The 17,490-nt window shown below is 43.6% G+C and overlaps 1 protein-coding gene across 5 annotated transcripts in view; it reads left to right on the top strand.

Annotated features, from left to right (window-relative positions):
• The window catches only part of ADGRF5 (adhesion G protein-coupled receptor F5), a 97,568-nt gene that overhangs the window by 68,036 nt on the left and 12,042 nt on the right, over positions 1-17,490 (top strand). For 3 of the 5 annotated variants that reach the window (XM_060615674.3, XM_060615675.3, XM_060615673.3), the window contains exons 9-15: positions 3,360-3,581; positions 4,533-4,736; positions 10,067-10,237; positions 12,140-12,259; positions 12,413-12,622; positions 14,642-14,854; positions 16,633-16,788. In XM_060615674.3, coding sequence (XP_060471657.1) covers positions 3,360-3,581; positions 4,533-4,736; positions 10,067-10,237; positions 12,140-12,259; positions 12,413-12,622; positions 14,642-14,854; positions 16,633-16,788 — 1,296 coding nt within the window. The remainder of the gene's footprint in view (positions 1-3,359; positions 3,582-4,532; positions 4,737-10,066; positions 10,238-12,139; positions 12,260-12,412; positions 12,623-14,641; positions 14,855-16,632; positions 16,789-17,490) is intronic. The other 2 variants (XM_060615677.3, XM_060615676.3) reach the window with 1 other exon arrangement.

The following is a 17,490-nucleotide window of genomic DNA, read 5'->3' as shown; positions in this document are numbered from 1 at the left end:
GTGAGTTCGAGCCCCGCGTCGGGCTCTGCGCTGACAGCTCGGAGCCCAGAGCCTGCTTGAGATGCTGTCTCTCCCTCTCTCTCTCTGCCCCTCCCCTACTCATGCTCTGTCTCTCAAAAATAAATAAATGTTTAAAAAAAAATTAAAAATAAAAAAATAAACACATAATCGGAAGTCCCACATCATCCGGGCGCCTGCGTGGCTCAGTCAGTTAAGCAGCCAACTCTTGATTTAGGCTCAGGTTATGATCTCGTGGTGCATGTGATCAGGACAGAGCCCTGAAAGCATGGAGCCTGCTTGGGATTCTCTCTCTCCCTCTCTCTCTCTCTGCTTCTCCCCCACTCTCTCTCTTGCTCTCAAAAAAAAAAAAAAAAAAAAAAAAAGTCCCAAAACATCCAAAAACTAACATTGGAGTGGGGTTGGGACATTCATGAAATGCATTGATATTAAACAATTGATACTGTTATTTTAGAGAAGTAGTTCTTGAAGTATACCACCCCCCCAAACCAGCAGCGTCAGCATCCCCTGGAACTTGTTAGAAATACAAATTCCTAGGGCCACCGCAACCAACCAGGGCGATCTGTGTTTCCACAAGCCCTTCAAGTGATTCTAATGTGTGAGAAAGTTTGAGAACCTCTGCTTTGGATCCCATAGAGCAGTAGTGAAAATCCTGGGATTTTTAAATGCTTTCCCCCATTTTACAAATGGGTACAGAGTTGTGTTCTGGTGTGTTACCAGGTGGGTGGACCTATTGTCACTTGGGAAATAGAAAGGAGAGAGCCAGCTGGGCAGAGATTCGGCAGGCAAGAATTTGGAGGCAGATGTTCTAGATAATTCTAGTACGTGGTTCCAGAATAAAGTCTATGCCTCTTCAGAACCACGCTGCGTCCATTTGGGGAGGACTCTGAAAGGTCAGTTGCAGGCGCCTCTGGGAGACAGGGCACAGGGGTTAGGCCGTCCCCACGACAGATTTACACTGCTCGTCTTTACATTCTCCGGTAGTTTTAGATGCCAGGTCATTTTCAAAAACAAAATGTTAAAAGAGATATGCACAGTGGTAAGAAAGTGCTACAACCAAAGCAAGGAGAAAAGAAAAATAACAATTGGAATAAATAAGGCAGCAACAACACAGGTGAAAACTGGAAAACTGAAGGAAGAGGAGTGAGTGGCCTAAAATTCAGACTCCCATGGAAGGCAGCCAGCCATGCCACCCCTGCCTGACCCCCAACACCACCCCCCCAACCCACACAGGTTTTGCCTTGAGCAAGTCCCTGTATTTATGGTTCTGAGGGCCGAGGACAATATCGGCCTCTCGCAGAGGTAAGCTTTGGTTATGATTACTCTCTCCTCCAAATTTCAGTTGTGTTGAGGTTAGCCAGCCACTTAAACGAGTTTTACTGGTTAGTGGCTGACTGCCGGTCCAGAAACATGGTGTTGACAATGCAGTTCACAAAGGCACTTTGGAGTTTGTGCCTTATTCTTCCAAAGAGCAATGAAGCCATTGCGAACGGCACTTGACCCTGCTTCTACAGAGGGTTTACATCCAGAATGATCCTGGGATGTGCACGGACTCAGACCAAGAAACACGAACTTATGTCATGTGCAATTCCACGGGAGAGCTCAGACATCATCCTGCTTTCCATAGTGTTGGTGGTATTTACCTAGAATATAAATATCCAGAAGGTCAAGTGACTGGGTGTTTGTTTTTAACTTATAGTTATATTTGGAGGCAGAGGAGAGGAACAGAACCAGAAAGAAAAAGAGCCGAACGAATGAGTTAGTATCAGGAACTTATTTTAAACCTTTATGAACTGCAAAGGGCACGGGGCAATGTTCAGAACATTTCCATTTATTTGGTGGTATATTAATCCTCAATATAATCAATGTTTGGTTAATTAGCAGGGTCACTTAACCATAATGTTCCTTTAATCACTGCCGATAGATTTACGGTCAATTCCACATAACCACATTCTACTGGCAGTCTTACTAATCATTATTATTGGCGACAATGATAATGAAGAGAGACATTGTTATTGTGTCTTTCCTGTGTTAAGCCCAGAGGGTTACAAATATTTTGTCTTCATATATCCTGTGAGATAGGTACTATTATCTCCATTTTATAGGTGAGGAAATGGAAGCTGAGAGAGGGTAAAGAATGTGCTCAAGAACACATAGTAAGTAACATAAGTTTGTATGACTTCAGAGTCCGTTCACTACATTAAATATTCACAGAAGGCCTGGCTTCTTAACAGTTAAATGTGATATTTTAAAATCTTATTTAATTCAGGAGCCTAACAAAAGAGATAAGAAATATTTAGATACCTTGATATTTTGACTGGAACATCATAGCTCCCCAAATTAATTTTACGGTGTTTTGGTCCCATGTTTACAATATGGAAAGGGTCTGGCCTGAGCCTGATGCCCGTGTAAAAGAGGCCTCATACAGCTTCTTCATCCAGCCCCTCTGATTCCCTCAACACGTAGAATTCATGAAGGACATAGAATAAGAAACACGGCTTACAGGGCATAAACTGCATGTTGTGTGAGCAAAGGACAGCCATAAAAAACACGCACAAAAATAGTAAATGTTGTGTTTTATTTCTACCTGTAAAATGACTTCATGCCATCGTTCTCCAGAATTTTACTGTGAAAACAGTAATAGGTACCATTCCCCCAGATCACTTCCCATGATAGCTCTTGCTGCTACTGTTTCCCAGACAAGGGAGCTGCGGCTCAGAGAGGCTTAGTAAATTCCCTAGGGCCACACAGCTATGTGTGGCACAGAACCAAAATTCAAATCTGGACCTGTATGTCTAACAAGCTCTCCTTCTTACGGGCCTGTGGGTATTGAGTCTTTAAAAAAAAAATCTTAACAGACTATTGCAAGAAATTATTTTTTCCCTGTTTATAATTCATCGAAGACATAGGACAGAGCATTCAGTGGTGTGGGGTATTTGTTATTAGCAGGAAGCTGTTGATATTATTGAGTCAGTAGCAAAGAAGCTTGATGTTTAAATTAGCTGGGGTGGCTTTTTTAGCAGCAAACGAGCAATTTTCCACCAGACTCTTTGAAATATTGAAAAGAGCTTTGAAATTCCTGTTACTACCATTGAGGGTTCTTACTACCATTTCCATTACTACCATTGTGCAAAGATTCTGAACTGGAAGCCATGTCCCCGGTATCTGGTAACTGGTAAGTCTCTGGGCCTCAGACACCAGCAATCTGGGCAAGGAATGAGGAGGATGTGTTGCTTCATTCCAGACAGCACCATGGACCCATGTGGTGGGGGCGTCTGGTGGGTAGCGTGAATTACATTCATTTGCTTTGACATCTTACTACCTTTTCTTTGGGTTTCCAGATGAAACTAAGTTCACCATCGTGCCAGAAATCATTTTTGAAGGGGACACGGTAACTCTGATGTGTGAAACTGAAGTTTTGTCCTCTAACGTGTCCTGGCACCATGTCGAAAGGCACTCCGACATCCAGAACAAAAGCAGATTCTCGGTTTACACCTTCGTGCTCAACAACATGACCTCAATATCGCGCCTCACTATTTACAACATCACTCAGGGGGACGCAGGTGGGATTTCATCCAATAACTGGTGCAGGGAAAGGAACAAAAAACTCATAAAGAAACAAGCCGTGGAATGTGTATATGGTGTTTTCCTCTCTGAAAAGAAGTCACCAGGCTCAACTTTTCAAAATTAAAAATGAATCCCATGGCATATGCGTAAGCGAATATAGATAGCATTGGAGACAAAAACAGGTTTCCACATTTACCAAGGGCTTATGAGTTAGAAAGTGAGAGGAGAAGCTGACTTTTGTTTTTAATTTTCAAAAACTCTTAAAGAGCTTTGTTGAGACATACAATAAGCTGTACATACTCAAAACTTGTACAGTTTAACAGTTTAACAAGTTTTGACATATGTATAGACCTGTGAACTACCACCCTCGTCAGGACCATCGCCCTCCATCACCCCCTGCCCAGTTTACTTGCATTCTGTTGTAATCTCTCCTTCCCCCAAAACAACAGAAGCAGAAGTTTGAAACCTGACATTCTAGAATTTAATAACCCCGTTGTAACCCAGATGTGAATGGGGCAGTGGGGGCGGGCACCTCTTTTTCTCTGACTGAGAAGTTGGGTTGCAGACCCACGGGTCCTGTTCCATCTTTATTGATTCTGATTTTGCCGCAGAGTTAAATAGAATGCCCAAATCATCCACAATCTTCTAACTCTCCTTGCTACCTCTTCCATCCCCACACATTTTTTTTTTCTTACCAGCAAAGACTGAGATTTCTGCTCCTTCCTTAGAACATCTCTCTACTCATTTAACTTGCGGCATCAGAAATGATCTGCATTGACTTTCTGCACTTCCTGAATGTGTCTTCAGGGTTGTTTAGAGCAAGTCTTGGATGCTTTTGCAAATGATGTTTGGCGAAATACTGTCATGACACACGAGACGAGGCTATCATTCTTCTAAGGAAATACATATACATGGCCATAAAAAATGCATTTGTATATTCTATGCAGGTGAATATATTTGCAAGCTGACATTAGATATTTTTGAATATGAGTCCAGAAAAAAAATGGATGTTACACCCATCCGAATTTTGGCAACTGAAGAAATGAAGGTGACGTGTGATAACAATCCTGTATCTTTGAACTGCTGCAGCGAGATTAACGTTAATTGGAGCATGGTAGAATGGAAGCAGCAGGGGAAAATAAACATTCCAGGTAAGGATGTTAGATGCCCTTTTGCATATACACTTTTGCCTCTTGGCCAAGTAAAAATGGGAGAGGCACTGGGTAGGAGAGGAAATGTCAGACGGCTGTTTTTTCCCAAACTTCACACTGTGAAAAAGTACTAGGATTAATGCCAGCTCCAGCTTCGCTATTCTAGAACATTCCAAAAATATATGCATATAACTGTCATGCTTGGGTTGTAGACAAGATCCTGGCAGAGAACACCTGATGACTTTGGACCATAGTATCTCCCACTTGTAAAAAAGTCTGCCCCACCTTTTTCTCCTCTTCATCTTAGCAAAGAACTAAGGATGAGGTCACTGGCTTTGCTTTGGAGCCTGACTTGGAATTTCTCTTTTCTGTGTCTCTTCTCCTGGTGTCTGTCCTTCTCATGCCTCCACCTCTGTATTCATATCCTTCGGTATTACCTAATTCTGTCTCTCTCTCTCTCTCTCTCTCTCTTTAAAATCTCTCTGTGTAGACCTGTGTGTCTCTCAATTGTTCCACGTCAATTTCTGATCCCCTACACAGACCCTGTTTTGTATAACACTTTATGATTAACCAGTTTTGAAAATCTGTTATCACTTTTAATCGTATTTAACCTTGATCACACACTTGACACTGGCTTTTTTGGCCTCCAATTTGCAAATAAGGAAATTGAGGTCTACAATGACTTATTCAAGTTTGTCACAATAGGAAAGAAAGAAAGAAAGAAAGAAAGAAAGAAAGAAAGAAAGAAAAGAAAGGAAGGAAGAAAGAAAGAGAAAGAAAGAGAGAAAGAGAGAAAGAGAGAAAGAAAGAAAGAAAGAGAAAGAAAGAAAGAAAGAAAGAAAGAAAGAAAGAAAGAAAGAAAGAAAGGAAAAGATTCACCTCAGGTCTGATTTCACAAGACCAGTGTTTGCCTTGGCAAAACTATTTTTCCCATGCCTGATGAGCCAGTGCTGGAGTCGGCTGATCTGGCAGAGTTTGTTCTGAAGCAGAAGATTGCTTGTTGTCTAGAAACTTCATGTAACAAGATCCAGTCCTTCCCTTAAGAAATGACAGTTTTATGTATTCCTTTTTAAACTAAAAAAAATCATTAAAGTAAAATGTGGTTTTACCCATCAGCGTTACAAGGCTCTATTTTACAAAGCCTTTGCTACCAGACGATATTAAGTTATAAAAAAAAAGACAAAACGATGATGAATTTCCATGCACCTTTTCCTGAGCACATCTATTTGCAAAGCACATTTCACCTGCCCCATTTGTATTTCACTTTAAATACTCCCAAGAATGGGAAAGGCATCTGGTAACTGCTGAAAATGTTGACACATGATACGTTTAGTCACTTCCTTGATTTTTCAGGAAGAGGAGGTGTAGGCAGGCACCCTGGAGGAATTGCCAGATGGGAGAAAGACCTTGCAAAGTTCCCTTGGTACTGACTTCATAAGCTTTCAACTCTGAGAGGTGAAAAACCTTGCCCTCTGGCAGAGGAACCAGGAAGCCTGTAGTACAGATGCACAGGGACCTCTCTGTGGCCGCCACTGCTTCAGACATTCCTAATACCCAGTGCCGGTCCGACTGCAGAACAATGGCTTTCCTGCCACGGGGCTGGCCACCTGGGGACCTGTACCGTCTGTTCTCTGATGAACTTAGCCTCTGCCCCCAGCACCTTACCTTCCTCCCCGTGCCCCGCTCCTGAAGTTCTCTCTCTCTTTCTCTCTCTCTCTGTCTCTCTCTCCAAATTCCATGAGGTCGTCAGCACCCATCTGTCAAGGTCAGTAGGAAACAGGCAAGCAAAATAATTCACTGGAACTCAGGTGGGACTGAAAGTACTGCCTCACGTCAGAAACAGGTGCATTTCATTTTCAAAACCCAAGGGAAAAGACAGCAAGACAGTGATCAGCCTGGTAGAATTTCTAGCGTTAAGAAGGTGGTCTTCGTAGAACGCGGAGGGCTTTTTGGAGCTTTTCAACTCATCAGGCAGCAACTGATGATATAAATGGTAACGGTACAGAGGTAAGAGCATCAGTACTGCTCCTGCCGCTGGTAATAGTAAAGGTACTCACAGTTATTATTATCAGTGCAGCGTCTAGTCTGCCTGTATGGCCTGCATGGAAACCGATTGACAGGCTGGGGGAAGTGACGAGCAACAGACTTGGTAGCCTCACTGTGGCTCTTATGTGGTGTGATGACAAAAAACAACGGAGCCATGGGGCGCGTGGCGCGTGGGTGGCTCAGTCGGTTGAGCGTCCAACCTCGGCTCAGTCATGATCTCGCCGCTTGTGAGTTCGAGCCCCGCATCGGACTCTGGGCTGACAGCTCGGAGCCTGGAGCCCCCCTTCCGATTCTGTGTCTCCCTCTGTCTCTGCCCCTCCCCTGCTCGTACTCTGTCTCTCCATCTCGCAAAAATAAATGAACATTAAAAAAAAAATGGGAGCCTTAATTCCCTCCTGGCTCACAAGTTACAGCCATTCCCAAATGAGTTCATAAACTTCTTCGTGGCCCTGCCTACCACATCCAGTGGCCCATCACCATGCGGAGTATTTAGAAAAAAACTGAATCTTTATAGGAGGGTGCCAGTTCCCTCTTGGCTGACAGACATTGGATGACATTAGAGGGAACAGCTTTAAACTCCACAGTCCCCTTTCTTGTGTCTTTTCTTCTGATTGCTCTGCTGAAATGTTTAAGCATATATTATTCTGTGTGCTTGTGTGCTGTCCCAAATGGATTTTATTTGGGGTTGTGTGTTTTGTTTGTGTTGTTTTGTTTTGTTTTGTTTTCGCACCCAAACAGGGCATCAGTGAGAGAGAAAGAAGGGAGACTGGTTGTTTTTCTTTACTGAGTAGAAACCAGTCTTGTGGCTTTGGAGTCCCTTCATGACGTGCCACTGGAGGTAGGCTGGCTTCAGGGTCTGAGGCAAGACCTATGTAGGGAAGCAGCTGGAAGTAGCAGATAGCATCATGAGTGGCTGTGCTCTCCGTTCCTCTGCACGTGGGGTCACCCCAGGTGTCTGTGAAAAAGACCAGCTGTCAGGGCTCTACCCTAGAGCAATCGTGTCAGGATCTCTGGGTTTGGGATCCAGAGAGTGGCATATTTTCTTGAATTTTGCAGGAACTTTTGTTGGGCATAGGGGAGTGAGAACCGTGTCTTTAGCCTAGTTCCTCATTTTGCACACGAGAAACGGAGGCTTTCTGTGTGCTGCCCTGTGTCTCCCCGAGAGTAGCAAGGGATGCCCCATCTCACCAACTACTCTTTCTCCTCCATGTTTCTCTATGTGTTCCTACGGATGCCATGGACAAATCCGATTTTATTTTATTTTATTTTATTTTATTTTATTTTATTTTATTTTTATTTTATTTATTTTACAAATATTTTATTTATTTATTTTATTTTATTTTATTTTATTTTATTTTATTTTATTTTTAATTTTTTTCATGTTTTTTAAATTTATTTTTGAGACAGAGCATGAGCAGGAGAGGGGCAGAGAGAGAGAGGGAGACACAGAGTCCAAAGCCAGGCTCCGGGCTCCGAGCTGTCAGCACAGAGCCCGACGTGGGGCTCAAACTCACAAACCGGGAGATCATGACCTGAGCCGAAGTCGGACGCTTAACCGACTGAGCCCCTCAAATCCGATTTTCAATAGTGATTCCTCTGCTTGTGGGAAAGCCCACAGAATTGAGTACAAGAAAAAGGGAGAACTTGAGCCAAGCCGTCTGTCCTGAAAAAATCCTCCTTATGACCTGTGCTCTCCAGGACGATTATAACCTACTCCCGAAAAGCTGCAATCCCGTCTCTGCCGCGTGCCCTCTTCCTGACACCGGGCAAGTCGGGTCACCTCACTGATCGCACTTTCATCTGTTAAATGGTGATGACGCTACCCATTTTTACAAAACTTTGTGGATGTTTGCAGTATGTAAGACAGTTCTGAGATGTTTCAGAGGAATAAGCCAGAAGATGTTTACAACTGAGTGGGAGTGGAATGTGAGGAAATGCAAGTAATTAAAGATGGCTTTAAGACCTTTAATTCTGGGAGCTGCCAATGGCAAGAGAAGAAACAGAAAATGTGCAGGTTTTGTCCAGGAGAAGAAAGGTCAGCTCTTAACTGAACATGTTGAGTTGGTGGTACCTAAGATGTGAAATCGATGCTTGGGAATCTGTTTCTAGAGTTTCCAACAAGAGCGTTTCTCTTACAGATAGAGTCAGGAGCCATCCACATGTAGAATCTAAAATAGGAATCGTGGGCTTGCATAGATCTGAGGGTTGATGTGAAAGAACAGGAGGGAAAATTCAAGTCACAAGGGAGGGGGAAAAAGATAAAGGATGGAATGAGGTCCTGGGAGAGTTGGGAGAAGGGGGTTTTCAAGGGCCAAGTGGAGAGGTGAGCCTTAGAGCTGACGCTTGTGCCTCTGAGCTTGGAGCTAATCCAATCAAGTGGGGGAAGATGGAGATCGGTTTGGAGTTCGGAACATTTGGGGGACTGGGGGTGAAAGCTGGTTATGTATTAATCAGAGTATTTCAAACATCAGTGGTCATCCAACCAAGGCTGGAAAAGATGCATTTATGCTGGAGCTTATCAGAAAGCTTATCGTTTTCCTTGGTTGTTGGAAGATTGGACAGTATTTGAAGAAGCCTGATGAGGATGTGGTGGTAGGCAGGGTTGGAGGAGAGGGATGGAAGGAGGGAGGGAGTTAGAGAGTCGTTAACAGGAAGTAAAGATGGAGAGAGAGAGAGAGAGAGAGAGTGCAAACCAGGGAGGGACAGAGAGAGAAGGAGACACGGAATCCGAAGCAGGTTCCAACCTGTCAGCTGGACACAGGGCTCGAACCCACAAACCATGAGATCGTGACCTGAGCTGAAGTCAGACGCTTAACCAACTGAGCCACCCAGGTGCCTCAGGCAGAGGAGGTATTTTGAAGGGGAAATAGCTGGTAACCTGAGAAAGCATGAAGTCGTAACTTCCACGGAAACATACAGACTCCTAAGAGGGTACACGTCATGATGAAACATTTCTCCAATGAGACAAATATCACAGGCTCCAGGCTTCTTTCTCCTTTCAATAATAATAGTCTAAATAACCTGACGTCTTTTTTCCTTGCCGTTGAAATCATATCCAAACACCTTGCTTCTCTCTCTCTGCCCAGAGCAGTCTAGTGACTTTCTCAACACTACCCTGCTAGTAAGTGGTCACCACCGTAACAATCCTCCTTCTCCAAAAAGAAGAAAGCTGACTTAAATAATAACTCCTCGGCACTGATTTGGCCTCTTTGCTCCTAAATCAAATAGTCGCCCAGCGATGATAGCAAAACAAACAAACAAACAAAATGCTTGTGTCGCTGCAGGAAACCCTGAAACAGACACAGATTCCGGCTGCAGCAGATACACCCTCAAGGCCGACGGGAGACAGTGTCCAAGCAGACTGGGTGGAACGAGGGTCACCTATGTGTGTGAGTTCATCAGCGAGCACGGAGCCAGAGGCAGTAAGAGCATAGAAGTGACATTCACCTCTGTGGGTAAGGACTCCTTCACTAGGATCTTTGGCTTTGCACCTCAAGCCAAGGGCCATCAATCCCCTGGGAATATCGAGAAGCAATCAAGCAGGGCCTCCCCTGGTAGTGGGGGTGTGGTTGGGGTAAATCACTAATGGGAGACAGAAGAGGATTTCCCTGCCTACCATTTAAATGCAGATGAAGTCATGTTTTCACTCTTACGTGAAAGTGAAATTTGCGAAGCTTAACAAAGACCATGGGGAAAGGGAAGGGAAGGGGAAAAAACAGTTTCAAACAGAGAGGGAGGGAGGCAAACCATAAGAGATTCTTAAATACAGAGAACAAACTGAGGGTTGATGGGGGGGCGGGTATGGGGAGAAGGGAAAATGGGTGATGGGCGTTGGGGAGGGCACCTTGTTGGGATGAGCACTGGGTGTCGTACGTAAGCGATGAGTCATGGGAATCTCCTCCCGAAACCAAGAGCACGCCATATACACCGTATGTTAGCTAACTTGACAATAAGTTATATTTTAAAAAAATAAAAACTAAATAAATTCAGATGGAGTCTTTAAAAGAAAGGAGGATGGGGCTGTGAAGACATGGCTGCAGGGAAGGCCAAGGCCTGCATCGTCCTGATAAAGCAGGAAGTGAACTGGGAATACAGTTTCAGGCTTGGATTAGTTCTGTTTAATCACTGAATTTCTAATGAGGGTAGCGCCCCTAATTTTCCCCTTTCCCCCCATAATCCTATCCTCCCTCCCTTCCAGTAGCCTGGCTCACTGCCTACCACCCTTCACCTGCTCTGGCATCCTTCTCTCCCACTCCACCTGTTCTAGAGAGGATGTTGCAGAAAGCTTTAAAAATCTGATACTTTGTGGTTGTTTTACAGTTGTCATGAGTCGTTTTTAGCCTTTTCACTGAGTTAAGCCTCTTAAAAGTGTCATTTCTTCTCCCCATGCAATAAAACGTGATAACTTCACCCCTATCTGCAAAAAAAGGGGCGGTCAAACTTGTTTTTCCACCCATCTCACAAACACACACACACACACACACACACACACACACACACACGCAAACCCAAAAAACTACTTAGGTCAATCATCAGACCCCTTTGAACAATTTGGAGAAAGGTTCATATGAACAATACTTATTAGTCTCATTCACATTCTCTGCTCTTATGACTTAGCATTTTTACAAAGATCAAGACTATGTTTATCTGAAAACATTACTGCCATGGATGAGTTCGGGGGTCTTTTGAGCAATGATTTGCAATTGTCTATAGTGGAAGCAGTTATACACTTCCAGTTTTGACTCGGAGTTGTATTGATTATGTGGGGTTCAGGCTGTCTTAGAAACGTATTTAGACTTCACGGAAAACCACTGGTCCGGTAGTTTGGACCTCACCTGAGAATCAAGAGGAACAGATTCATGGTTCCGTGGATCCATGGTTCCTACCTTTCCATTCTCAGAAACCGCCAAACTGTAGAAAGGCATCTCTACCTGAGATCCCTACAGCTAATGAGGGCAGGGGGAGGGACACAGCAATCCATGCTTATGGAACTGAGGGCCTGTACCTGAACGTTGGGATCCCAGCTTCTAAAGGGCACAATGGGGAGCCCTGATTTCTTTTGAATGTGACCAAGAGTAAGATTTTACACTGATTGAAAAAGGAAGCTGGCATCAGTGGGCTCAAGGCATGAAACTGTTCGCTTATGGAAGATCAAAGTGAATGGCATTTTGAAATGTCAATGACACGCTCAAAGAGGAGTGGAAAGAGAGAAGCAGGGGCAAACACAGTGGAATGTTCATGTAAGCTCTTACATTTGTTAAGGGTCCGGTTAACATTTTTGTTGAAGAATTCCTCATGAACACATGGGTTAAGTCAACACCCCTAAGTTTGCAACCTTTTGCCCTGCTGATCATCAGGAAATAATTCCAGCCACAATGGGAAAGTGCACGAGCTCCTAAGGCATGTGATGGAAATGAGTACAGTTCAGAGCACCACCGGGAACAGCCTAGAAACCAGTAAAGCCCTGGAACAGCAAGGTACCAGTCCCGCATTGACACAAGTAGAGTGAGGACGGCCCACACTTTCTGTCTCTGTCTGAAATTTCACTCGCGTGTCAATGTCACCAGCAAGACTAAACATTGTGCCTGTTGTTGGTTTTTCTTTTGTCTGTTTTGTTTGCATTCTTTCAGCCAACCTAACAATAACCCCGGACCCAATTTCTGTTTCTGAGGGGCAAAACTTTTCCATAAAGTGCATCAGTGATGTGAGTAACTATGATGAGGTATACTGGAACACTTCTGCTGGAATTAAAATATACCCAAAGTTTTATACCACGAAGAGGTATGCTGATGGAGCAGAGTCAGTACTCACAGTGAAGACCGTGACCCGGGAGTGGAATGGTGAGTGAAAGACCCTGGACCCCACTCTGCTGCCGGGACCCCCGGAAACACCCTATGAGAGGCCCCTGGAGGGCCTATGTCATCACATTTCATGCAAGAGCCCTTTAGGGGAAGATGTCACTATCTCCATTTTACAGATGTGGAAACTGAGGCTCAGAGAGATTCACAAATACACCTAGGCTTCTACATCTTAAGTTGCAGAGACAGGATTGGAACTCGTCTCCAATTCAAGAGCCTGTGCTCTTGCCATGAAGTTAAGAGGACTGCTTTTAAAAGTAGTTTCACCAGACTTTTAGAGTTTTTCACCCGATCGTGATGTAAAAAAAAAAAAAAAATCTAAGTAAAGGATTTATATGCCTGGTTCCAAAGAAGGGAGCATTTTTATTTCCTATTTATCGCTACACATTATTCATGTTGGAAAGAAATGCAAATATTTGGAGGGGAAAAAAGAGAATTTGATAGAATGGTTGTAATAATAGCTGACATTTAATGAGTCCTTAGTATGTGATAGGCACAGTGCTAAGTATTTAAGTGGGTTAGTTCAATTAAAACAATAAACCTAGAGGATAGTGGTATTAGTGTCCCCATTTTAAAGATGAAGGAACTGAGGGCCAGTGAGTATAAGTAAAATACCCAAGGTTATACCTCTGATAAATGTCAGATCCAGGGTGAAACTGAGACTGTCTGGCTCCAGTGGCCAACTCTTTGTTGACCGCTCTACTCTGAAGCCTTTCATTAACCATAAAGTTAATCAGTCCAGGTCCTCCAAGTCCCAGGTCATCTCTATTTGTCCATATAAGGCCTGGGCAACATCGTAGAAAGAGCTAGTCATTGTTTGGCTGGCCTTGGTAGAATACAGTCAGGAAATGGGAGTATTTTTCTCTCACGCTGGACTTATATCTACTCTGTCCAACTGCTCGTTCCTACTGAGAAGCCGTAACTGAGAAGAAGCTATAGCTTTTCCAGTCACATAAACTATTTAGCAGTCCTATACTCAGGTACTAAAAAAAAAAATCTATTGTCGTCTGAACTGACTACACTTTTATTTTATGTTGAATTTAAGCTTCCCTTCCTCCCAACAGAAATTGAAAGGGGTTTATTCTCGGTCTTTGTTCTAGCTGTTTTTCCTCTGGCCAGTTGCTGCTCTGGCCACCCCAGAGTTGGGGCAAAGAGAGGGAATGTAAAGAAAATCAAAGGGTCTTACTGAGCTATAGGTACTGTTATAATCTTCCTGCACTGTCTTCATGGCACCTGTTCAGGTGGTGGTTCATCCTCTGATGGGCTCTGCCATAAAGTCCACTGGGAAAAGATCCTCTCCAGAAGCTCAACCCAGGTACTGTGCACAGTCTATTCTGCCTCACCAAGCAGAGGGTCACAGGCTACTCCCGCTGTAGCCTTCCTTCTGTACTCTGGCAAAGCCAGCCAGCCTCTCATCGTTAGACTTTTCTAGATAGGAGTCAGGCATCATACATCTAACTCCAGAGCCCACAGATGAAGCCCCCTCAAGAATTTTAGCCTACCCCTGCCCCTCCCACACTCTTTAGTGGCGTCATGGTGCCCTGGAACCTGAGGAAACCACTCACTCAGAGATGGGGAGAGGAGACATCACAACACCTCAGTGCTCCATCTGGCTGACAACTCCCCTCAAAGAACACCCCATCTCAGCACACGCCAAAACTCCCATCTTTCCCCCTGGGTTAATAAAAGAACTTTGGGGGTAGGTATTGGGAAAGAACCTGGCTTCAAATGCAATTCCACAGCCAACGGGCTGTATAACTTTGGATAAGCCACTTAATTTTATTTGGAGTTTTATGTAGGCTATTGGTTGGTCCTTCAAATACATAGAGAACCCAGGAGGAGAGGTGATCAAACATTCCCTTGTCCAATGTCCAGAGGAAGGTATGATGTGCCCTTGCCCGTGCTTGACAGGGAAATTTAATCCTCTTCTTAACCTTCCCAGCAAACGCTATTTTGGAGCAGTGACTACACTCCATCTCATTTTTGTTTCCTTCTACTCAGGAACCTATCATTGCATATTTAGATATAAGAATTCATACAGTGTCGCTACAAAAGATGTGACTGTTTACCCGCTGCCTCTGGAGCCAAACATCATGGTTGATCCCTTGGAAGCTACAATTCCATGTAAAGGTTCCCATCACTTCAAGTGTTGCATTCAGGAGAATGAAGACTACAAAGTCACTTTCCAAATGGATTCCCTATCCTTTCTTGCAGGTAAGACAGTAATTGCTGCATTGTGAGGCACACCTCCTTCATGTGGAGTCTAAACATCTCATCTTAAAAGAGAGGTAAAGAGATATGAAGACTGCATCAGAGACAGAACGTAACAGAGAGAACCCCACAAAACTTTAATACCTTCTGTTTTGCTGTGTGACCCATGGCTTGTTGGTTTGTGGCAAAATCTTGAGGCTCTGTGAGGGTGAATGAAGCCCATTGGTTTTACTGGGAGCTGTCGCAGACAGTGCTAGAATACTTTCACAGGCCTTCTACTTCCTCAGTACATCAGACTAGAAATTCTGGTGGTCCCTCCCCCCACGCTATGAATCAGCATGCTTCAAAAGTACCTCAAAAATCCTTTTAACTATGCACAGTTGAGCATTCAAGAAAGTAAGAGGCCAAGAGCATAAAGAAAAAAAAAATAGAAATGTTTTAGTACCTCTGGGCCTTCTCTGAAGGCATCTGCCAGTGTCAGAAATGCAGCACCTTGGGTTTTAAGGCTCTGAAGGACATTCCAGAAAAGGCCTTACTCTCTAGGCAGTATCTTAAGGCACCCTATATCACCAGCACAATGTCAGAACCCTCAAAGGGTGAGATGCTCACTCAGTAAGAGGATAAGCAGAAAAACAAAATTTGTCTGCCAGAGTTAAGAGCTTAGCCTCATTTCTGGGTGGGCAAAAGTTTCCCCTAAGAATTATAACTGTCTTGCCCCCACTCAGGTTTGGGGTTTGAATTTATACTACCTATGGGGTCCAGGAACTCCACACTGAAGAGTGACTAATTTAAAGTGGCCTACTGGTAGCACCCAATGGTACCTGCCAAAAAAATGCAAATCCTCTAAGGTAGGATGTACCCTCAATCCATGAACCTCAGGATTTCTACAGATTAAGGTCAACCAAATATGAGCTCACAACCCCAAATCTCAAAACACAGACACCTTCGTGAAGGATTTACAAGCTCAATTCATTCATTCGTTGAACAACTATTCATAGAGACATGCCCAATGCAAAACACTATAGTAGTCAATTAAAAGAAGACAAAAGAAGGTGGGGCACATATATTAATATCTAGCTGGAAGTGTTCATGTCAAAAAAGACAATGGATATAGCATTACATTTCTAAAATGAGCAACTCAGATCAAAAGAACACTGGAAGTTCAGAAAAGCAGGACCCAATTAAGATGAGAATTTAGAGAAGGCTGTATGGTAGGAGGGTCTAGAATCAATCTGGATACTGAAGTATTTAAACATTTCAACATTCTATGTTTAACATGTGTGCATTCAAGGCTCTCTGTGTGCCAAATACTCAGCTAGGCATTGGGAGATGCAATGATAGACCAGATACCTTCTCTAGTAATCTAGTAAGACCAGATACCTTCTCTCCAAGACTTTATGGTCTAATGGAGGAGACAGGTCCATAAAGAGGTGATTCTAAACCAATGTGGTAAAGGCAAGACAGAATAAATGCACAGGACATGCTGGGATTTGGACAGGCAGAAGGAGGAGAGAGAAGCTGAAAGGCATTCTGATTGTCCAAACTGTACAGGCACAGATTTGGAGTCATGAATGGTAGAGGTAAAGGTGAGGTGAACACAGTGTAAATGTGGGCTGACTTACTTCTATGCTAGAGGCATTTTTAAACCCATATCAAAAAATGAATGTGGCACATTCCTTGGAAAAGTCTGGACACACATATCCATATTGGATTATCTGAAAAAAAATGTGTGCTTTGGAGACTCATCTTGTGACTTAATTCTTTCTATAATTCTATCTCAGAAAAAGAAGTTAATGGAAAGCAAGTGTGCTACAAATATAATTTCATGGCAAGCTCAGTTTCCCGGTGTCCAAAAAAGTTCAACATATTTTGTCACTTTACCAATGCTGCTAATAATTCAGTCCAGAGCCCCTCTATGAAGCTTAACCTGGTTCCTGGTAAGAGCATTTTAAATTATTTTAAAACGTTATAGTCATGAGCAAGGTATTCATTTAGTCATTCATTCCTTCATTCATCCATTCAATAAATATGTATTAAGCACCTTCATGGGGCAGGCCTTGGGCTAACGGTGGGGGATTTGAAAAGAACTAAGCCATGTTGACTGGCCTCAGGCATAGGGAAAAGATGGAGGTGATAAAAAAATGTTATTACATCTAATGCAGTAAGGGCTGAACTCGAGAAGCTGTGGGCAGTCCAAAGAGGCTTCCAGGTTTAACTCTCCTAGTGATGGTAGGGAGCAATCAAGAAAACCTTGTGGACGAAGCCCTATTTCAGTGGAGTCTGGGAGGCTAAGCACTGTACTGGGAAGTGCACAGTATCTTTGAACTTTCAGCAAAGGAAAAGTGTCCCTATTAGACAGGGCTACATGAAAAGAATCAATCTAAAAAATAGGCACCCATCGTTGTCATCCTTTGTCATCACTGGGCCAATATCACCCCATGTATTTTCAAGGTTGAAGGTCATGGTTTGTGGCCATTTCTGTAATGGCCCATGACCAAGAGCTCTCCTCAGGAGCAGCAGAGAGGCAGGTGAATAAAGGATGGTCCTGGGCTTCTGCAAGAAGCAATCCCCTCCCCCAGAACCCTTCTCTGTAATAGCACCTCTGATATCCAAGGGATTCATAGCTCTATCACGAATCA

Source organism: Panthera onca, chromosome B2 (assembly GCF_046562875.1).
Source record: "Panthera onca isolate mPanOnc1 chromosome B2, mPanOnc1 haplotype 2, whole genome shotgun sequence".
NCBI classification, from domain to species: Eukaryota; Metazoa; Chordata; class Mammalia; order Carnivora; family Felidae; genus Panthera; species Panthera onca.
Note: the sequence above shows the minus strand (reverse complement) of the source record. Positions and strands in the feature narration are given on the sequence as shown.